The sequence below is a fragment of the Toxotes jaculatrix genome, chromosome 2 (assembly GCF_017976425.1).
Source record: "Toxotes jaculatrix isolate fToxJac2 chromosome 2, fToxJac2.pri, whole genome shotgun sequence".
Taxonomy (NCBI): domain Eukaryota; kingdom Metazoa; phylum Chordata; class Actinopteri; family Toxotidae; genus Toxotes; species Toxotes jaculatrix.
Window position 1 is genome coordinate 8,053,961 of NC_054395.1, and position 23,666 is coordinate 8,077,626.

The following is a 23,666-nucleotide window of genomic DNA, read 5'->3' on the forward strand; positions in this document are numbered from 1 at the left end:
GGCTTAATGGACTTTGTGTGTAAAACATCATCAATGAATGGTGCTGCACAATGAATAATTAACTGCACTGCTGTTTAACGTGCTGCATGCTTTCATTTATTCAGCCATTTTCACATACGATAAGTCTGCGCATCCTGAAAGTCAGGGATAAAAATCACAGTCTTTACATGGAGACATGGAAAGAGACATTACTTCAAGTATACTTTGCATCAACAGAAAACCATTAACCATAAAAGCTACTCTCAGTATTTCAGCTCTGAATCTCACCATCTTTACTGGATGTCACCCTCATCTGTCTGATCTTTGGCAAAGAAGCAGCATTAATTCTGTCCACTGTTTTTAGATTTAGTCTCAAGTCCTGAGATCAGAAGTCTATGTTATTTTCTGTCATAGTTAATCATCGCTTTTTATTTTAGTCAGTTTAAGTGACAAAAATGATGTTGACACGAAGAATGCGCATTGTGAGAATGCAACAATTATTCTGTAACTTTCTGGGCCTTAGTATTAGTGTGGTAATATAATTTGTAAAATACTAAATGTGTACAATATGTTGTACATAAAAATTTAAATAAACATGATAAGAAAATATTTGTAACCTCTTTGCATGCTAATCCTCTACTTTATATGCTGTGCCTTTTAATAACCAGTTGTTGTGAATAGATATTGTTACACCACTGCCTTCAGTAGTTAGCCTACTGTAGCTTTAAAAGTAACATATTATTTAACATCTCAACGTTAGGTGATCTCAGGTTCTGTGTTGTGCACCTTGAGGTGCTAATCACCAGGTTTGTGCGATTTTTCTCAGCATTTCTGTTTCCACAGTGTTTCTCTCCAAAAAAACAAGTCACTACACACTCACCATTTCACTCAGCAGCATTGTATTTGAGGTGGGTTCAAATGTCAACCTGCTTTCCAACAAAATCCAACTGTTGTCATCATGTACTTTTCCCATCACCACATGCTGTCGGACCGCCAGCAGCTGTAGAATTAAAGTGCATTCACTACCCATGTCCAGGCCAGCACTGTTGATGGTGCGTTCATGGGTGTGCTGCGAGCGTGCAGTCACTGGGAAGATCATTTGAGCGCACAGGAAGAGAAATGCACAGTGTAGACATTCTCTTTTATCATCAACCAAAAATATAGAAACAAATTTTGCTTTTATTTCTAAACTCTATTTTAGGCACCTCTTTTATGTCAGTGATTTTGTATGAAGATTTAGCCTCAGTTATTGTTTAATGACGTCAGTTTCATCTCATCATCAACATCTTGTGAGGGCTGTTGACGAAGATACTTCATCATAGTTTTCGTAAATGAAACGAACACTACAGAGCAACAACGCATCATGACATACAGCGGGACTATATCCTTGTTTAGTCCTATATCCGCTTGATTCCCACACTGCTCTGTTTGTATAATGCAATGCATTCAGCTCTAGGCAAGACAGGAACACAGCAATGAGTCAGTGCCTCTCCACATGCACTGCATATGTCACATGGAGAGCTTTGCTTTATACATATGCATATCCTGTGTGTTTGCTGCTCAAACATCTTTATTTTTAGACATGACTTCAAACTGTAGCACAGGTTTTTGATTTTCCTATCTATATGCTCAGAAGTCTAATGAATGCAGAACAGAGTTGAGATGACTGTAGAGTTCCTGCCCTCCTATAAAATGTTTTCCTTATTCTGTCTCTAATATCACTGATGAACGCTGATTTCAGATGAATCCGTGGTCAGGAAGATTAAAAGAGGATTCAAGATGTTTTCAGACAAACAACCAGTGAAGTGTCCTTAATCAACAAACTGTGTGAACTGTTGGTTTAAACAACATTTTAATTATGGTAAAAAAAAAATGGCCGTGCCATGGAGTTCTTTCCTTAAAAATGGATAAAATCAATTACCAAAATAGTTGCCAATTATTTTTTGCCCATCTAATCACAAAATCTCAGCTATTTCTAAACAATCACAAAGACAGTTCTTGATACTTTGACTATTTACAAGCCAGTCTAGGCTACAATAAGGTGGATGAATAAGTCCTAAGCATGGCTTGGCTTCTGAAAGTCTGACACTAAACAAACTGGTGTTGCTGCCTGATGTTAATTCTGCTGAAAACTTGTGTCAAAGAGACAGGAAATATCACCAACTAGGTTTATCACCTCAGGCAGAACCATACAATTAAGCACATGAAGTTCAAGTGCTTCCAGTCTTAGACCCTTCCGCTAGAATAATCAGCCTGACAGCCTGACCCACAGCAACCTATAACCTTACTATCTACTTTTTATATTGCATTATGTCTCCATTTAAAAAGATTTTCTGTTTTGCATCTACTTCAACTCTTTAGACTGTCGAGCTTAATTAAATCATTTGAACATTTTAACCTTGACTTCTTTAAAAAAATAAAATAAAATAAAAAAAATCACAGAGACTGGAGATAAACTCAACCACTGGGCCCTTATAAGTTACTATAATTTATACTGACCTAGAGTTAACATTAGGTAACAGGCTTGTTTTGCTCACAACTGAAATAAACACAAAAACCAATCAGAAACTTCAGAGGACCCATCACTGCACTCTGATTCAAACAAAGTAAGTTTTTCCGCTGCTACCTTCTCCAACGTTGACAATGCTATGGGACATGATAGGTCTCTCTTCTTCTCTTGTGACTAGTCAGCTGTCAAAAAACTGCTTTACACAGGGAGTTTTTTCCTGAGAAGCTGAACTTCTTTCAACTGAGAAAAAAGGAAAAAAAGGAAAAAGACAATGGCATCCCAAGGGCGTTTCTGAAAACATGTCTGCTCCATAGGATTATTATGTAAAACAAGTGCTAGTGGCTTAAAAAAAAAAAACAGATGTTACTTGTAAACACGGCCTTCGGTAACTTCTTCTACTATTAACAGCGATTGTGCGGCATTTCTCACGACTGTTCCTGACAGAAACAGTCTCCTCACAGTGTAGTGTGAGAACCAGTCATAGACAGTGATGTAAGTCCTCATCTAGACTGTCCTGTTTAGACGCCTGCCTACAAAATCTGCATATTTCATTAGCATATTTCATTTTTCTAAAATAAGCTATTGCCTTACTCGCCAGAACTTGTGAGTTATCTATTACTTATTTGTAAATATATATAATTTAGTTGGGAATGTGTAAGCCTTTTTAAGTTTCTTGAATATGCTCATTTGATATAAAAATCATGAGAAAGCTCACAGCCTTTTTTGATAAAAGGCAAAGACTAGACACATCGGAAAGGTAATTAAGTTGCTGAGTGTTTAGATAGTCATAGTTTGACAGATCTATTAATTACTGCACACACTCTGTATCTGATCAAAGGTTTTGTTAAGGCCACAAACTGACTGCTTTAAATATCAGATCCTCGGAGGGAAAGCAGAATGAAGAGGGGGAAAAGCCCAGTCAGGCTGAGGGAGAGAAAAAAAAGCTGAGGCAAAGTGGAAGTCAGAGGGGCCTAGATCCATTGAGTTTGATCTGTTTAGTCCAAAAAGCCATGGCTGGCTACTGAACACACCTGATAGTGTGTCGCCTTTGTTGCAAGCACCACCCATTAACAGGAAACTGTGAAAACACCCCACAGAAATTTTAAAGCTTAAGGCAGTGACCAGACACCAGAAGCCTCACACTCACACAGAAGCTGTTAGCACAGAGAGGCCAGTATACGAGCAGGTAAATCAGATGAAGTCAGGTATAGGCCAGGACAGGTGATGTATATGTCAGCCAGTCAATAAACCCTTTAATTTTAGGATCAGCAGTGGAGAGAGCCTTCAGAGCAGCAGTTGAGATTGAGCACTGAGCACTACAGGGCTGCTTTCAAAATCATTTACGAGTGCCTGAAGCAGAAGTGGCCCCATTATACCCTCTCTGGTGCAGATGTGCAAGCCTCTGGGCTGCTCATATTACAGCACACCCAATGTATGTTTTTAATGATATCATAATAAATCAGCCCTGAATGCTATATTGTGTTAAATCTCTTGTGTACTGTGAGATCTAATTAGATTTTCTCTTTAGACCTGCTCAAACACAAATTACACAAGTGCCTGCATCATCAATGAGATAGTAGATTTTGAGCTGTCTGAGGACCTGGTGCCACAGGTGTCCAACTCTCCAGCCTGGGGACTTATGGTTGATGAAACAACAGACATCTCTGTCACTGAACAGCTGGGGCTTGTGCTCAGGTTTGTTAACTTTGAGTCACAGCATAATTTTACTCTCTAGTCTGATGCAAGTTGTACACGACTTTGTCGTCCGTTGTCAAACATTACAAACTAAATGGGATACTTACAGTAAATACATAACATGTATTACAAGTGACTGCACTAATCTCCTCACTGAAGAACCAGAGGACTCAGACCCAGGTGAAGGAGAAGTGGGATAGCTGGCTGCCCGACTAATGGAGCCTGCAGCCTTTTTGAACATGAGGTGCCGGGGTACTTTACAGATGGAGTTCGGGGGACAGATTCTCAGGCTACCTGGGAAAATTTAAGATGCTCGCTCCAAAACAAATTCAAGAAGGACATCTAGGTGCAAGCTATGGGCACCAAGAGATGCAGTCCCTAGCACGTTACGTCCCAAGACTGAACGAGCAGGACTTGCTGAAGGAGTGAGAATCATTCCAGGAGCGAGCAGTGCTACCAGACCTCAAGGTTTGCCTGAGCCTTCAAGAGGATGAGAGATGTTGTTCATTCAAATGTATGTTTGTATGTATGCATGTGTACAAATCTGTAGAATTCATGTTTTCTCTCTTCTGTCAAAAACTTTGGAGGAGACTTTGCTGTAGCTTGCGTACCCTGATCCCCATGAACTCTATCTCAGTCTGGCAGCAGCTGTCGCCTTCTCAGCCCTTAAGCTGGAAAAATTTAGAGAATTATAGGACAGAAGAATAGAAGAAATTATATATCAATTAATATATAAAACTATGATGGTCCGCTGTATTTGACTGGCTGTTGAGCCCACACATCAACAATCATTAGCCAGGACTGAGGACTACACCTTTAATATCAGTTACTTTTTTAGGCCAAGACTCCACAGAGAAACAGACTTACTGATGGTCACCTGGACGTTTGCTGCTTAGAGGCCATTGATGAAGCTGTGTCTGAGATGTTGGACTACAAAAGATTCATATGAAGATTTTACAGAGTCTAGGCAAGTGAAGGGTTCAAAAGAGGGCTACGACATGTGCCGCTGAAACAAAAGTTAAAATAAATCAAGAAATTTTCTGTCTCCTTTGTCCTTTGGATGCATTTTCAAACTAATTACATACATATTTCAATATATTTGTGTACAAAGTGAGGTATTAAATCCACATATATTTTCATTAAAGCTCCAACATTAAACATTATGTGAAATAAATAGATTTTTGACTATGAGTACAATCAGTGTTGCTGGTTTTCTTGCACAGATATGGTAAGGGTAACTGTCAAAAACAATGTGAAATAAATATGTAGATCAATTTTTGTTCAAATCATTTCAACCACCACCACTCCCAGAACGCAGACAGCACCTCAGCCCTCTGAAACCTGGGGAAAACTCTAAACCTGGAAAGTTTAGATTTGACATGGACTATTTCTTACTATTTGTTGCAGCCCGTCTCACTTAAAGAGGCTCTTCAATGAGACATCCCATTTGAAGGAGGTGGAACTGGGACACAAACTGAATCCCTGTCAGCTACATCACTGTGGTTCTTGGTGCTTGACCTATGACCTCACAGCTAAGAAGAGCAGCGGAAATGAGACTAGGATGTAATAATGCATTACTTTTTGTCTCCATTTTTTTTTTTTTTTTTTTAGTTTAAAGTAAATAAATTGCTAAACATATTTAATTCACAGGGACAATGATAGCTACGATTCTGTTTGCATTAGTGCTTCAATCCACAAAAACAGGCAGCTTCATTCAGGCCAGTTAGTTAAAAACATTATCTCTGCACAGGTAACACTTCTTTTTTTTTCTTCTACAGACTCTCCTAACACTCTTCTCTTTCTTCACACACCATAATCTAAACACTCTCTCTTTATGCCTGGCTAGCCCATCCAATTATCTCCAGCCCTCCAAGGCAATTTCCAAACAATGTGTCATTTATTTCCTTTTCTGTATTTCTGTACTCTGCAGTGCCATCTACCTACCTGTCAGCCTGACAGTCAGTGGTTTTTGTTTCTCCTTTCTCTCTGTCTATCTGCACATTCTTTATTGTGAGGAGGAATTGTCTACCTGTCTATGTTTAGTTTGCCTGGCTTGCAGTGTGTCTGTCAGACTCACTGTCTTTACCCATAGTATTTGACAGCCACACCTGTCTACTAAGTACTAAGCAGTGTTTCTCCTGTCTGTCTCTATTTGTGTAGTTTGCAGTTTACGGGCCTGTTAGACTGGTCGACTGTGCCGTTGCTCCGCATGTCTGATAATCAATGCGACACATACAGACCCTTGGTGCCTTGACCTTGTCTGATGCAGTGAAGTCATCTCAAACAACATTGTCCTCTGCCCTGCCTTGGCCTGTGCTGCTCTGCAGCATGCATTTATGAATGCACATACGCTCCATAGATAAGGGGCCTGAGGCGTGAGATCCAAAGCATATGTGGACCAGTTTATCTCAACTGTAATGCCTCAAAATGCAGGTCTCAATCCTCGTCCAAGAAAACTAGGAGAGAACTGAGCTCCAAAAGACTGGAATCATTTGTTATCTCCTTTACATGTTGCCATTAATCCCTGGCTGTGACAGATGACCAAAACTCTGCTCAGTAAGCAAGTTTATGTCCGTTAGTAAATGACTGAATGAACTCCAAGGTCTGTTTGTGATTAAATATTTTTTTGCAAAGAAATTCAGTACCGCTCTAATATCTGTTTGTTCAATGTAAAGTTACAGTCAGCAGCTGCTTAGCTTAGCTTCTTTAGCTCAGTTCAGCTCTTCTAGCTTAGCAAAGAGACTGGAAACAGGAAAACTAGCTAGCCTGCATTTGTACAAAGGTAACAACATCGACCTGACAACACCTCTAAAGCACAATAATTAACATGTCATATTTCATTGGTTAAATCTGTACAACAACCAGCAACCTGACGTTGCTGTAAGGTTGCTAAGCAACCAGAGGAGACTTCAGCAAATCATTTTTGCCAACCAAGAAACCATCCAACACATAACCTACTGTTACACCGCAACATGTCATTTTTACTGTTCAGTTTTTGTACAGGTTAAAGAAACAAAAAATTACTTCACATAGAGCCAGGCTCTCTTGGTCTATTCCAATAGTCTCCATACAAGTCCCACAAATAATGCATTATTTTTTTCTCTTCCACTGAGTGGATTTCTGCACAAAATGTGTATTCACTTATCTTTTCAGATGTCAGAAGTTGTAAGTAATGGTCTGGCAGCAAGCTGTGGGAAAGACAACACGATTCATTTCTGCTCTACCAGCTTTATAAGAAGGAAAAGGCTGTGGCAGCTGGTGTGGCACTCTTCAGGAAGCCTTTTCAACAATGCTGACGCTTGTACTGTGAAGGTTTCATCATCCCTGCTTTTAGCCAAGATTTTTAAAATACTAAAATGGAAAATGCCCCAGCACCTCTGTCTGCCACTGGGTCCACTGGGGACTGAGAGCTCATACTATAGATGTAGCTTGGTGCTAATCCAAGTCCAAGACAAACCTCAAAGCTTATCTGCAAATCATTTCTAAAATCACCCAGCGCAGACTGGGTAAGATAAGGTAAATAAGGACATGTTTCTTAGAATGAACTCACAACCAGATGTGATCTAATATCACCAGATTTCTAGAGGCAGGCTTAATGGTAACATAAACCTAACGATGACTAATGAAATTACAGGGCTTCCCAGCTGTATTTAAGCTCAGATTTATTGTCATTTTATGTCTATAAGTCAGGTCTTTCACAATAGCTAGTAACCTTTCTTGTATGGAAGTATTTAGCCAGCACTGAATCACCTTTATAGAATATACTGCACTGAGATTGGAAATAATGCTTTGTAAAGCTAAAGCATGGAGATAAGGACACCAGCATGCGGCAAATTATGTATAGATATGCATACATATAAATGCCTGCATGTATATATGTATGCATGTATGTATGTATAAATAAACAGGTGGAGAGATAGACATGTGTCACGAATAACTTTAACAGTAGCTCCATTCTACACAAGTAATCCAGTGTGCACAACACCAGGACCCAAAAACAAAAGACAATAAATGGAATCCAGCCATCGTTCACCATATTACTATTGTCACATGTCCAAAAATTAAACATGCCAAAAATAATACATGTGCTATTTGATGGATTGGCTCTAGATACCGGTTATAGATCAGACCGGCTACGATGGCTAAGGTAACAATAGGCTCGTTAGCTAAAGCTAGCTCTAGCTCTACTTTAGCTTTGGTTACATTGGTAAGCATATACGAAATTGCTGTCGTTTTTCAAAAGCATGGCACATACCCAAATAACAGAACGCACCAGAGAAACATATACATTTAACTGTTTTGTTAAATAAAGAGAAGAAAAAAAATACAGAGGTATTTGTTTAAGTAGTGTACAGGTATTAATTTAGCACGTGCATCAGGGGGTGGTATCCGTGTGACAGTCCGACGTGGCCTGTCACTCTCAAGCGGTACGTGCCTTTATGGATATGAACCATAGTGGCAAACCATCAGCCACTTTTAGATCTCACTCCAGTGTTGTTGGCTTTCAATGATCAGTAGAGCTACACTGAAAATAGCTAATTAGCTAATCCACCAGTCCTCCCCCTCGATCAAACCTGACTTAAATTAGCTGTCAGCCGCAAGTCACACACTGCCATACACACACCACCAGCATTAGCTTACCAATTAGCAAAGCACTGAGCCCCACTACCTGTGGCTCATTAAACCAGCAATAAACATTAACATGCTATGCCACGGTGAGCGTCTTACCTTAAACCAGGTGTTTGTTCCTCCTCTGTGCAGAAGCATCCACGACCTTCCTGCATTCATGGACAATGAGCTGGTCTGGATTATCTGCCAGTTAATGAAGACGTGGCTTTTCTTGTTGTTGGTTAGTTCACTCTTCAGATCCCAGGTCCTGATACGCAAATCGGGCGCAAAATGAAGCTAAATGATCAGTGGAAGTGTTAGCCAGCTTCAATCTCAGTCATAGCCACTGTGAAACTTTTTGCTCCCACTGTCCCTGTCTTTATCGCGGTGTCCTTCCTTGTCCGTTTCTTCCTAATTAGAATAAAGATGCGTGACTTCTTCAGCTTATTTCCACCTGTATGCTCCCTGACTGTACAGCAGTGCCGCCTGGCGGGGACAAGCGGAACAGCAAGAGGAAATTCACAATTAAGTTCACAATTAAAGCTACGAAGATTTTCAGTTTACATCAGTGTCAGATTGTTTTTTATTTAATAATTTAGCCTACAACTGAAGCAGATAGACAATATCATATAAATAAATTAAATATCATAGACATAAAATATTACCTCAAGAGCCCAACATGATGTATTCAAAATTGCCTCTTTTGTGTAATCTACGGTCAGAAACCAAAGTTGAAACTTAGTTTAAATTTACCTTGCTGTGGTGGTGACAAAACAACAAATACATTCTGACTAATAGCCAGTGAATGCTGGGTTGGAGGTGGGGCTTATGAAACGTTATATGAAAATAAATAAGCAAATAATTGCAGCAGTGGGTGTGGCAGAGGTATTAAATACACCACCTGTGAAAAGGGTGCACTGGATATATAACAATAGCTTCCAGGCTTCAATATTGGCAAGATTTTGGAGTGTCACAAAGTATAAACTTTGAATTCTGACTGTGGATTTGGGTGAAATAAATGTTTCCTGTGTAGAACAAATGCACAGACAATGTAGTCAACAGATACAGTAGGAGTCCAAAAGTCTGAGATCACTTTTCCATACTGTTCCATACTGTGTTTGGTAGACATGTTGTCTGTCTGAGCCTGGTGAGTCTCATTAGAAGGGGTGTTGAAGTGCATCGTAATCACAGTGACTTAAACAGCCTGAGTGGCTTGACCTTATCTGAGGCAGCCGAATCAGCTCTGTATGCAGAGAAAGTTACTCTCACCAGCCCTCTGCTGCCCTCAGCTCCATATGGCTCCTAAAACTGTATGACCTATGAAAATGTGTAACGGTCTTCTTTTAATAGTAGAGAACAACAGTTAAAGAAGTCTTGATGATGTTTCAGGGGGCCCTTACTTAAAAAAATCTAAGTATGGTAATTATAGTGTCACATAAAGCGCTTCAGTTCCTTGACCTTGACTCTTACTAGCCTGTGCCTTGGGCAGAGATAAGGCAAAGCTCAGCATGTCACACTTTCATAGTGAAATGCTTGTAAAGTGAAAGAAGATGCTGATGTGACCTTATGTATCAGAGGAGGCTCCATCCTCAGGCAAGAGGAGGCTGGCAGAAACTGGGAAAACTTTGGAGCACAGGGAAGTGATTAGAAGTAAATCAGAGAGAAAACACTGGGGATAAAAAAAAAAAAAAAAGATTGTCTTTACCAAAAGACATAGAAAACATTTTGAAAGTTCCAGTGACTGTTTCACATTAATGTGACCATGTGGGACTATGATACAAGAGCTAAAACAACACATTAGAGAGCAGCATATTTCAGCTTTCTGCTTCTTTGTCTTCCATGTTTTTCTCTCATCTCCAAGCTAAAGGTTCATCTGATTCAGCCCATTATTACTGATAGAAATGGTGCACATTGATCTACTCAGCAGTCAAACCCAGAACAAGATAAACTGATAAGGATGCTGTTGCCTTGGTGCAGCTGGCTCAGACTGGTGCAGTCTGATACAACAGCTCTGAAGTATTTTTCTGTTCCACATTTTATATAATTGAGGGTTGAATAAATATTAAACACACCTCTTAGTATAACGCAGTACAATTCATCAGCCAGAAACACAAACTACAGCTTCCAAAACGACCATAAAGTTGACTGACCACTGGCTGCAACACAACCCCAAAGAGCAATACTTCCACCCCCACACTTAACCTTTGGCGAGTTCTTTTCATCAAATGCTGCTCCCTTTTTTCTCCAAATACACATTTGGTGATTGTGGATCAAGAGCTCAGTATGAACTTTCCACATCATTTGTTTCCAAAAGGACTCTGGCTTATCCAGATGTTACTTTACATACTCCAGACACTGACTTTTGTGATGAGGCCACAGGTAAGGTTTGCTGCAGAGACTGTGTTCATTGTGCTTCAACAATCAACAAAATTTGGAGTGGCCAAACTTTTGTAAACTAATGTCTTCAGTCAGGTATTCTGCATTAAAACATTCGAGTGAAAACTGTGTGATAAAAGAGGTGTAATATAGAAATTCTAAAATTACTAGTGACGAGTGACTATATTTGTGGCTTGACCTTATCTGCATAAATATTCAAAAAGGAGCACAATGTCATATTTTGCATTGATGGTATGTCAAACACAGTAATTGTGCTTAGTTAAAACTAAAAATACATTTAAAATGTGTATAGTACAACTTAACTCTAAAATCATCTTAGATCAAAGTTAGCTCAGTTATCTCAGCCCCCTTGAGGCGTCTGAGGCCAAGTGCTCAGCTTTACTCCTTTATCATCTGATATTCTTTGTAAACCTTTCCAGACCAAAGTGCTAAGATGCTTTTCAGAAGCTGGGCTTAGCTCTGCTCAGTACCAGATGACTCCTCAAGCCCCATGCTGCTTCCAATACTGCAGCACTGCCTGCAGCCAAGCCATCCGTAATACAGAGAGAGAAAGCAGGAGTGCAGCTAGCAGAGAGACAGCAAGAGAGAAGGGGGTAGATGAGAGGTCGAAAGAGATAAAAGGATGACAGGGGGAAGTGGAAGAGTGACAGAAGGGGATAGAGGGGCGAGAGAGAGAGAGAGAGAGAGAGAGAGAGGGGTGGGGGTGGGGTGTTCTCCTCTGTCAGCTCTCCCGTGCATCCGTCCATCCTGCTGAGACAGAGAGAGATGAAAGTGTGAGGATAGCTTGGCGGCTAGTTAGAGGAAAGGTGAATTGAGCTCCTGCAGGGATGGCAAGGAGCAAAGCAGTCGGGGGTTTAGAGTTGGTGAAAATAGCCTGAGCTGAACTACAACCTGAATTCCTAATGCCACATTTGCTTTTCATTGGCTCCGGTGGTCTGTCATTCGCCGCTTGCCAGAGAAGCACTTACAATCAGACCTCAAGTATTAGGGAACTCCCTTCTAGGTGCTATTCTGGAATCCACTGACAGACTGAAAGTCACTTTTAACAGTGTTGGAGATCAGAACATTACATTGAAAAATTATTTATATTTATATTTATATTTCTTTATATATTATATATATTTTATTTATTTATTTTAATTATACTTTTGCAGATCGTAGCTTGTACAGCTGGAGGAAAGTAGTGATAAAACAGCATCTGCATGCATGTACACAGTTTGAGGAATACACAGTGAGAGCAAGATCTGAACTAAGGCCCAGTCTGCATGAGATCCCATTCAGAAAGAGAAACGCTCATTTACATAACTTAATGAAGAGTTTTTATGAAGTCTGAGGGTGTGGCAGTAAATAACCACAAATAATAAACATTATGTTTAGTCTCATTTCCAGCCAACAGTAGTTCTGTAAATGACATCGCAACTAACAGTAACGCCAAATTCAGTAGTAATCGCTAAACTGAGTAGCAAGACCAAAGTTCCATTTGGGTTTGATTTATTTCTCTAGGGGCAGTGGGGTGATTGGGCACTGGTCAGTGATTGGATAATTTTTCACCCTCCTCCCAGTAATAATTATAGCTGCAATTACCTGCTGCTTTTCTGTGAACTGGCTGGTTCTTCTGTAATTTAAATCCTGTCCGGCACAGTGTCCTTGTATTTTAAAGTGGATCTCTGAGTTTTTTCAGAGTGAAGAGCTGCTTGTCCTTTCCTTTTTTTTAATCAGCTTAGTGTAAAATTTGAGTTTTGTCAAAAATGTTTTTGCTAATCTGACAGATGCAAACAAACATTTAGGCCCATTTGGCAACCAATATGAAGATGGAAAAACATTAAAGCCAGTTATGACAATATCTAACTCCAAACACAGTCATGTTTCTCCCTCCGTGACTCCCCTTCAACACTCCTGTGCCCTCCCAAGGAGGCCTTTGGCTTTGTTACATGGAAGGTCCTGCTCCAAACCACATCCCGTTATTCCACTATGGTTTAAGTGCTGTGCAGCACAATTACAGAGGAGGACAGTGAATATTTAATTACCCACAAAACCTGTACTGTTAATCAGGTCTGAATTGGGCTCAAGTTTACGGCCACGCTGTAAACTCTTCAAAACTGTTCTAAGGCCCAGCAGCACTTTGGGCTAAATGCTAACAGCAGCGTGCTAACATGATCACTATGACAATGTTAACATGCTAATGTTTAGCAGGTACAGTTTTTTCAGTGTTCAGCATCTTAGTGTATAATGTTGTCGTACTGACATATGCTGATAGGTACTGAACACAAAGTACAGCTGAGACTGATGGGAATGTTAGTACGGCAGGTATTTGGTCATAAACCAAAGTGTTAGACGAGTTAAAATTTGAAATGAGAAAATCACGGGGGTCACCAAAGTTATTACAATTCTTCCTGAGGGAAATATAAATGTTTATACCAAATTTCACGGCAATCCAACAGTTGTTGAGACATTTCTCTCAAAACCACTTATGTCAGCCTCATAGTGGCACCACTTCAGGAGATCACCGCAGTCATTACAATTTATCCTGTGGGGACCATGGACATCGGTACAATTTCATGGCAGTTCTTCCAATGTTGAAATATTTCAGTCTGGACCAAAGTGGTGGACCAACCAGCAAGCTGCTAGCATGGCTAACGAAAAAAGAGACTTTTGTTTCTCAGGATATGTCTCCACTGCTTACTTTTTCTGATTACTCACAGGTGATTTAATTTAAAACAGGTCAAAACCAGCACACCACTGTAGAACTCTTTTCACAGTGGACATACTGCAATGTACAGTTTACATCCAGTTCCATTTAGCCCTAAGGCAGGGGTGGTCTTTTATCTAATGAGGAGGAAAGTAAGCGTGAGAAGATTCACGATCCATTCAAAGGCCACACAGGCCTCCAATCAATGTAACTGTAATCTTTCTCTAAACTCAACCACATGATTTAGTTGCCAAACCTTAACCATTTGTTGTTTTGGCATAAAAGCCTTGATTGCCCTTTGATTTTGACTTCAATATCATCTTAGTGAAACAACCATTAAACAACCATTTAAAAAATGTATGAATTCATACAAGAGGATGAGTAAAACATGAAGTTATTGTGTAAAAATCATATTTCTAGAGAGAAGTTGCAGGGTTTTAAATTCAATAGAGTTAAAAGTTCTAGCATCCAAAGATAGCCTCCACATGCTTTGCTTGATCTAAGTTGCTGTGTTGTATCTGCACTTCACTTCCCAGAGATCACTTGCCAATCAAACAGTGTCTTCACAACTGTGAGATGTTATTCTATGGATTTTCTGCTGGAGTCTGGGTTCCAGCTTGCAGCTTTCTTCCATTTACTCCAAACACATCAGACATGTGTAAATCAATTTCTCCTCTTACTCCTCACAGGTCTGTTTGACATCACAAGTTCAGAACAGCAAATGTAATTATAAATTGTAACTACCAATAACTGTTGTGCAATTTGGATCAGTGATTACTTTAAATTACGTAGACTCACTTTCTTTTTGTCTGTTCTAAGGCACATCCAGTACCATGTACCCGCACAGTCACAGTTTAGCACTGCATTTAATTCAGCTTTGACAGAAAGGAAGCAGCCAGGGCAGACGTGACTCTGTCTGCTGCCCTGATTCTGCGCTATCATCTTATTTCCCCTGCTGGTCGTCATTTATTGGGGCTTCATAAAGACAGAATGAGCAAAATCTCAGGCAGACAGTATTAACCGCCCACCTCCTCCGAGAAAACCAAAGTCAGCTCTCTTTCCTGCTTTCCATTTCTACACTTCTCCCCTCTCCCTCTCTGTCCTTCTCTCCAATTTTTGCTGTTTCTCTTATTTTTCCCCCCTCTCTCTCCTCTGTCATCCTGTCCTCCTCTCTGGAGAAACAGAGGAGTCTTATCGCAGTTTAATCTCCAGCTGAGAGTCGGAGGTGTGGGGCCCAAGCCAATGTGACTTTGTAGTTTATTCTGTGTCGGGGCATCTTAGAGGACGGCCGACTGTTTATGTTGAGAGTGGTCGGGGTGATTGAATTGCTAGACAAGCCTCCGGGCACAAAAAAAAAGAGAGAAGAGCAAAATAAAAGAGAGGGAGAGTGCACAAGCACAATTCAAACATGGTAATCGGATGCCCTGAGATATTTGAACACATAGCCAGACAGAGGGCCAGCGGGCTTTGGGAAGTGGTGTCTGCTGTCACTGTAAATGTGTACAACCTGTAGCTTTATCATAGCAATGAAATAAACTCTTGTGGAGGCTCTCTCAGTCTGTTTCTCTATGGACCACAAATGCTACAATCAGTGGTCCATCCATCCTCAGCTTGAAACCTCATCATACAGAGGAAGAAATAAGAACTAGTCTGAAATGGCCCCACAGGTGGAGGAGAGAGGAACGAAGAGAAAAAGGAATAGAGAAAAAAGCACTTAGGATAATAAGGAGAGGTCAGTCCCATTCAGAACAAAGACAAGGTTTCTGTGATATCCAGGTCAGATTCTCTCTGGAGGTCTGAATCTCTCCTCTTTATGTTTTTATAATGGACTTTTTAATTTGATTGATGGGTTGACTGTCAAATCCTCGTGTTCCCGAGGGGAGGGCTTGGTGCATTTTAAATGGTACATTTTCCAACTGGAAATGGACAGTCTGAGAGACGGGGGAGGCGGGGGGGGGGGGGGGGGGGGGGGGGGGTCGTTTGCTCTGAGAAGGAAGGATGAAGAGAGAGAGAGCAACACACGTTTATAATAAGATCAAAGCAGTGTCCAAAATCACTCCTTCATTCAATGGTCCTGACAGCAGACACTCAGTTGTTCACTCTATCGGGAGCAGTAACAGGAGACACTCATGAATCATTGTCATCACTTAGTGGTGTTACATACCATGTACACTATATTCTGTTCATTCCACTGTGAAATTTCTGAGGGCACTATCTGGTGAATACATTTACACACACTGTCTGGCTTCCAGTAATTGCAGTGCATACATATAGTGAGTGATTTCAGATTTCATGTCATTTTTTTCATTTGAATCTTGGAATTGCAGAGGACAATAAATTGTTCACTAATTTCTAACTTAAAATCTGGACATGCAAATAAAATGGCAAAGACAAAATGTATTGGATGAAACAGTAAATGAACTGTGATTTTGGGCACAGCCTCCTGCAGTGGGAAAGACCACCATGTTAATGTTAATGTCAGTTTGCAAGGATTGGCATTATCTGACAACTCAAAAAGGCTGTACGATAACTGAGTAGTTGTTGAGTAGTTGACAACAGTTGTTGAGACATTGCACTAAAAAATAAAAATGTCAACCTAATGATGGTGCTGGAGGAAAAGCTGGGAGATCACAAAAGTAATTAGGATTCATCCTTTGGGCACCATGAATGTCTGTACCAAATTACATGGTAATCAATAGCTGTCGAATTATCTCAGTCTGGACTGAAGTGGTGGACCCATTAGAGCCATACTGCTGGCATGGCTAAAAAGAACACAGGAAGAGAGAAGACAGGAAATTTGACAAAGTATAAAAGAAGGTAAGCGCAGCCATGTATGTCTTCTTACTGTTTTCTTAGACCTTCGTTCCACTGAGTTGACCTCAGTGGTTGACATACTGTATTTTTTTACATTCATGATGATCTAGCCGTTTTTAAAGAATTACAGAATAAGCAAATTCAGTGGACCAAGGAGATTCTCCTATTTTCTGCTGCATCATTACTGCAACATAGCACTCACATCTGACAGTGCCATTTAAGGATTCACTGGTCTGGCACTCACTGGGGACAAATTCAGTTTTTCCACATGGATGTTAAAGTGAGCTGATATGGTTGGTTGACTGTACTCTGGAAACTGTGCCCTGCACCTTCCTGGCTCACATCAGGACGGGATTTCTGACAGTAAAGTCTGCAAAATCAAGGCTTAGCATTTTCTTTCTCATCTTTGTCAATGTCTTCATCAGTATCACGGCGGTAAAACAGAGGGGAAATCAAACAGAAACAGTGGTTTCAGCTTTTCCAGAGTACACAGAATACAATAACATTTAAGTCTCATAAGTGTTGCTTTTGATCTTTCAAGTTCTCCTGTGGTGACGTGCACTTGTGATAAACTTAAAAGTTTCAAATCCACAACTTTGAGGGTATCTAGGGACAGGGAGTGGAAATGAAAACATCAGACGAGCCAGATTTAGCAAAAACATGTTTAATCTCTCCTTGATGCGTGTCTATTTACACGTAATAAATCTGCAAAATAGGAAAGAGCAGGATATTTACACGGGCGTGAAACAGCCAAAACCTGTCACAGCAGCTTCAAGTCTGAAACTCTTAAAAAGGTATCAGAATTCATAAAGTATTAAAACTCTTTAAGGTATTTTTTTTTTAGGTATTTCTACCTCTCTCCTCTTTAATCTGTGTGTGAAGGTATTTTACATCCTATACTCCTTCTCTGAAATGTACTTTAATCAAAGTGAACTCAGCAGGTGAGGAAGCTGAAGAGTTGGAACTGCAGGGAAGAAAAACCCGTGAGTGTTGCTGTTGAGGGGGATCAAATCAAACATGGCAGATGAAAGGGGGGTGTATTAAGGTTGTGTGGTGGTGCGCCTGTATGGGTCTGAGGTGGTGTCACGTCTGTGGGTGCAGCCCATATCAAAAAATAAGTACATTTCTGATAAACTTCAGAATAAATTTAAAGAATAGGTTCAGAATGTAACAAAAGAAAAAAAAAATGTCGGCTGCTGAAAACATTTTCTGAGAAATAGTTTGACATTTGGGAAATGTCCTTATTCACTGTCTTATTGAGAGTCAGATGAGAAGACTGATACCACTCTTATGTAATGAAGCTAGAACCAGGATATGGTTAGCTTAGTGGAAAGACTAGAAGCAGGGACGAACCGCGAGATTTCTGGCTGTGTTTAAAGGTTAAATGCACAAGATGTATTGTGTTAATTAGCTAGCTGACCAGCTAGCCTGGCTTTGCCTGAAGGAAAAAAAAAATCCAACCAAGTTTCAATAGGGCCGGGTAGGTCACAGCCGATAAGTCCAGGGCTCAATTTCTTTCCCAGTCCGTTGTAAAGACACCAAGCACGACTCATGACTTCCCACTGCTCATATCACAAAAGCTGCTGAAAAGAATCAGATCACTCGTGGACATAACATCACTATTACAGACAGAACCAGGCAAGCTCTTACATATTTTATGCTAAGCTAGGCTAAACACATCTTGACTCCAGCTCTGTACTTAGCACACAGACAAGAAATAGCTATCAGTCTCCTCATTTCACCCTCAGAAAGAAAGCTAATGAGAACATTTCACAAATTCACAAAATACGCCTTAAGCCATACTCCTACTATGAGTTTAAAATAACTGTTGTCAAAATGTACATTTAAATATATTTCTATGGCCAATTTTTAACACCTACCTTGAATCACACTCTTAAGTAAATGTAAAAAATACATAACTTTCAGTATGGGAAGAGACAAGGCACGGGGAACAGCTCTGCGTCGGTCAATTGCTGAGAGAATCTCTCCCTCCACCTTTTTCTCCCTCCTTCATCACTGTCTTTTTCTGTGTGGAAAAACCAAACGCCAAAGATGCAAAGGAATGGAAAATGAAGCGGTACCACGGCCTTCAAAGCACTTCCTCTGCCTTGCCCAAGTCTTTTCATCTTTTACCCCAACAAGTGGTGAAGCAGAAAACAAGAAGCAAAGCTAAGAAACAAAAGCACCAGTGGGGCTTATCCTGCCATCTTTCTGACCTTTTTCTTCTCTTTTTAAAACCCTACAAAGTACTCCATGAGGCTTACTAACTAAGCCTCATTACTCTTTCCACATCACTAAAATCATCTTTACAAGTCTTCATCAAAAGAACAATTGAGCGAGTGAATAGCAGTCAAACATCAACGCAGTGGTCCACGTCCTCAGACGGTATAAGCCATTCATTTAAATTGAACAAAATGTATAAATGAGTGCCTGTACATGGAAGTAACGTCGTCTCAATTTCACCATTCATCAAGCATAAAGACAAACACTAAATACCTTCAGCGAGGGGTTTTAAATGACTAACTGAGTGTTAAAGTCCCTTTGTGGAAGAACTGAAAAGCAGATGGATCAAAGATAATCTCTTGTCACAGAGTTGTTCTCCTGATGTAGATGAAGAAAGCTTTGGTCAGCCGCCCTGTATGTTGTTTTACCCTGTGTAGATCAGTGGTTCAAGTATCAAAGCACATACAGTACGTTTCATTCGGTCCAAACACGTTTATGCTCTCACATGGAAACATGGCATCTTAGTTTGAACTACAATAAAATGTACACTGGATTTTTAAAGGGTTTCATAAAACATCTTAATCTATCTAAGGGTAATGTACGTTTGTTGGAATCAAGAGTTTTCACATGACAACAGCAATGTTTGGTTTGGTGCCACGAGGGTTGATACAGGTTTGGTAATTGTATTTGAAAAAATAGTTACCGTCCTGTCAGTGTTAAAGGATGCAGACAAAAGTGGAGTTGGCTAAAGAATTTACAAAAAACGTGTGTGTTACTTCCTGTCAGGGAATGGATTACATTTTTATAGTTCAAACATGACGTCCCAGCTGTAGGGAATATATATTGTTCATTTCTATGGTGGTATAGCTGGTAAATGTCCTTTGATTCATTAATCATTCTGATCAACTTTTAGATTAGATTATATCAGCTAGGTACTCACCACATCTGCAGCAGCTAACATGATGTGGCTAGTACCTACCGGTGCCTTACTGTCACATGAAATGATAACTCAGGTTATTTCAAACTCATTCTTATAAAGACTTCATTATTATTTTCCAGCTTTTTAAAGCATGTGGATTAGATTGGAGGAATTGCTGCTCAAAAGATACAATCCAAAGGGTCTAAAGCATAAATTTACCACAAATGTGAGTGACTGAAAACCAATTACACCAAAGGCAATATCACACTTTCATTTCATCCTGTAAAACAGCTGTGACTGAACAATTATCACATGGGATCTGTCAGTTAGTAGTCCATCTGGTGCTTTTTAAGCGTTTCTAACACACTTAGTCTGATGGTCTTTGATTTAGTCACTACAACCTGAACATGTATTAAACTTGTGGGACACACATATACAATTACTTCAGGCCAACTCCATTACTTTGAACTGATATTTTTTTTGAAACCACCCTTGATTGTAGATGTTCATCCTTAGTTTAAAAACTGTGACACTAATGTTGGAGCATCACAAACCATGCTGTTTACTGCACTTTCAATTACAATTCAAAACTAAACTAAACTAAGAAACTAAGAACTTAAACTAAGAATAAATAATTTCATTTTAATGATCATGTCCCATCAGAGAAATGTCTAAGTGTGTGATAGCTTTAAACTGGCATCTTTTCCAATACAGATTTGTCTGAGAATGAGAACACTAGTGTCAGCAGGTCTCATTGCAGATGGACTGCTACTGTGTCGGAAAGCTTGAGAGTTTCGCTTCGCTCCACTGGACTGTACTGAAGAGCAGCACTCACTGCAATCGTAATGATCCATCACCAAGAAAGAAAAAACAAAGAAAGAAAGTTATAACTGCCATCTCTTTGTTTCCTCTTGTCAAACTGTCTTGGTGAAGGCTTGTTGTCCAGCTGAAAAGATAACTCAAAGCATTACAGCAACTTCCAGTGTTAAATAAACCTACCAGGCCTTTCACAACGTCCCTGATCTGCAAAGTTCCCGATGTAGCTTAATAGCTCTTAGCTCTATGCCATGTGAAGTGGACTGAAGACTCTAGTGTCAACTGGTTAGAGGCCTTACCACTCTACCGCAGGAAAAGAAATCTGAGGGAAGCACTGCTGAAGAGGAAGATAAAGAAAAAGACTTCAAGGCATTGGTAACTCTTTCCTTTAAAGTGGTATTGTTCTGAAAGCTGCATCTGATGCATTGTAACCTATTTTTTTTTCATCACTTTTTTCTATGTTGTCAGAACAAACAAACAGAGATCCGTCTGATCTGGCTGTTGATGTGTCTCCTCTGCTTCTTACAGGATGGGTGACAGCATAAAGCACATATTACCCTGGTTTGTTTAACATCTCTCAATCTTTTTTTCTGTATTTTTCTAGCCTTTTTTATTAGTCTTGTAACCCTTTTACAGTCAAAGGAGGAAGGAATGTCTTGTTTATGAATGCACGTTTTCCGAAGCACTGCAAGTTAATGTAGAGCAGCACGTACTTAACTTTTTTTTTTTTACCCCTATAAAACCACAGAATGAAAAAAAAGGCCTTCAACTGGTACAAAAACACTCACATAAATCAAGCTACATTTCATTATCTCTTCATAAACCACATTCACATTTCAAAAATGGAACCTTTAGCTTTTACCGCAGTCACTGCAGACTAAAAAAAACAAGCCAAAATTAGACAACACAGTTTCACCTTCTTCTGTTTCACACCAAAACTAACTTTCATTTTCGATGGCACATCTAATAAAATGTTTCAGACAAGAGGGGAAGTCTATGAAACAAGATCAAGAAGTTGCAGAGCACGGTGTGCCAGGGTTCATCTTAAATGACTGCCTAATGCCTCAACAGTTGTCAGCTACCACAGAGCAATGAGGCCGGCCTCCACAGAAATTACGTTTTTGTTTCTTCTAAATCTGCTGACCAGGCCTTAGTGTATTTGGTTTCTTCAAAACAAACACAAGACCACTGCAGGTCGGTCGGCTCACAGGTCGCTTCCAGACATCATTTGTCTTTTCACTACCTATGGAGCTAAAGATGTAGCACACAACAGCCCCCAAGACCTCAATATAGAAAGTGTCTGTAATTATATATATATATATATATATATATATATTTATATAGTTTTTTTTTTTTAACCATTTACCTATTTTTAAACTCTCACTTTCAGTCAGTAAGCATGACAACATTTTCATCATAGCACATTTCATCTAACGAAAAGAAGTCTCTTTGCACTAAACAACATTCAAAGTAAAACATGGCACAGGACGACTTTTTCCTTGTGTTATTTTTCATCTCGGAAATATCAAATCCTCTTCTCAAAGGTATCTTTTGTACATTAAAATGGAAAACATTTTTTTTTCAACTTTTCATTTGTTTTAAAAACAAAAGGTTTGTATTTATATATCTATATATATATATTCATATATCCTCTTCTCTCTTTTGATTTAGCTTTGTTGTGCAAATTCAGCAGTAACACAAGTGGCACAGCACTGGGGAGAGTAGGCAGTTTTGGGGGGGAGAAAAAACAGAATCGAATGCAAGAACGAATCAAATGCAGAGCTGTGAAACTGAGAAAGTCCTTTGTTAGACTATAGTGGAGTTCCTGTAGTTAGACAGTTGGAGAGTCAGTAGTGGAGAAAGAGTTTCCCTGCAAAGTCCTTCCTCCCGGTTGCCCTGCAGTGGCAGCAGCCTACGTGCTGCGAAGCATCCACGTTGCTGCAGTGTCTCTGAGCAACACACTGAACCTCTGCCAGCTCCATGGCTGCTGCTCTGTAGCTGTCCCTGACCTCTGACCTTCATGTGCCAGACAGCAACAGAAAAAGGAAAGGGATCAAGTATTGAGATAACATATCCTGGATTTTTATTGGCCTTGGCTGTGGAAAGCTACTAGCTAGTGACCTGTACCTTTCCTGCAGTGTTTCAGCTCTGTATCAGTTCCAGCTAGATGAGATTTTGTTCACCACTGTGCATGTACCGCTCCTGATTGTGGCCAAAGTACCCAACTGCTGCTCCCTTACAACTCTAGATGTGATGAGGGCCTTGATGAAAATAAACGCTCTCCTGAGCTGAGGTCCTTATCTGTTGAGGCTGAGGGTCCGTTTGATTTGGTTGTTCATGGAAGGGTCGGTGGCTCAGAAAGGAAAAAAAAAACAAAAAAACAAAAAGCCAACCCGGCCGGCGGGGCCTTAGTTCCAAACTCTGCTGTCTCTCCAGTGTGCTGCTGCTGCTGGGTGCTTGTGTCCTTGCAGTCTTTTCTGCTGCTGTTGGTTGATGTTTGTGAGGGTGAGACGACAGACTTCAAAACGTCGAGGGTCAAAATGTCACGGGCATCAAAGGTTGTCAGGGAAGGCGTGTTGGTTGGCCAGTTCTCCGCTAGCCGAGACGTGTGATTGGCTGGTCCTCAGCTAGCTAGGGCCATCGTGTCGATCACCTGCTCCAGTTTGCCGCGTAGCCGCTGTCTGCGCGACTGTTCGTCTTTCTGTAATGCTGAGAGGATCTGGACACAAATTTGGAGAAAGATTAAACTATATTATCAGTTCTTTCAATCCTGTAGCACGCAGCAAACTCTTTTAAACTGGCGCTGACAACTTAGAGGGGCAGGTGTTAGAACTAGTGGCATGTCCACAATGGCATATTGAGAGCCACTGGGAGTTTGTTGGTGTCTTATTTGTGTAGCATGAACAAGGGAGGGAGGAGCTGGTACAGTATGTGCAAAAAGGCTATATTTATCTGTGCATTTGTCTTCTTTTGATGCTGTGTGTATGTGCATTAGCATCCGTATGTGAGTGTGTACA

The 23,666-nt window shown here is 40.2% G+C and overlaps 1 protein-coding gene across 1 annotated transcript in view; it reads right to left on the reverse strand.

Moving 5' to 3' along the window:
• Positions 1 to 17,376: 17,376 nt before the first annotated feature.
• LOC121192792 (plexin-A1-like) overlaps positions 17,377 to 23,666 on the reverse strand; it is a 205,640-nt gene continuing 199,350 nt past the window's right edge. Inside the window, exon 32 of the mRNA XM_041054679.1 lies at positions 17,377 to 23,368. Within this exon, the coding sequence (XP_040910613.1) occupies positions 23,273 to 23,368 (96 nt within the window). The 3' untranslated portion in view covers positions 17,377 to 23,272. The remainder of the gene's footprint in view (positions 23,369 to 23,666) is intronic.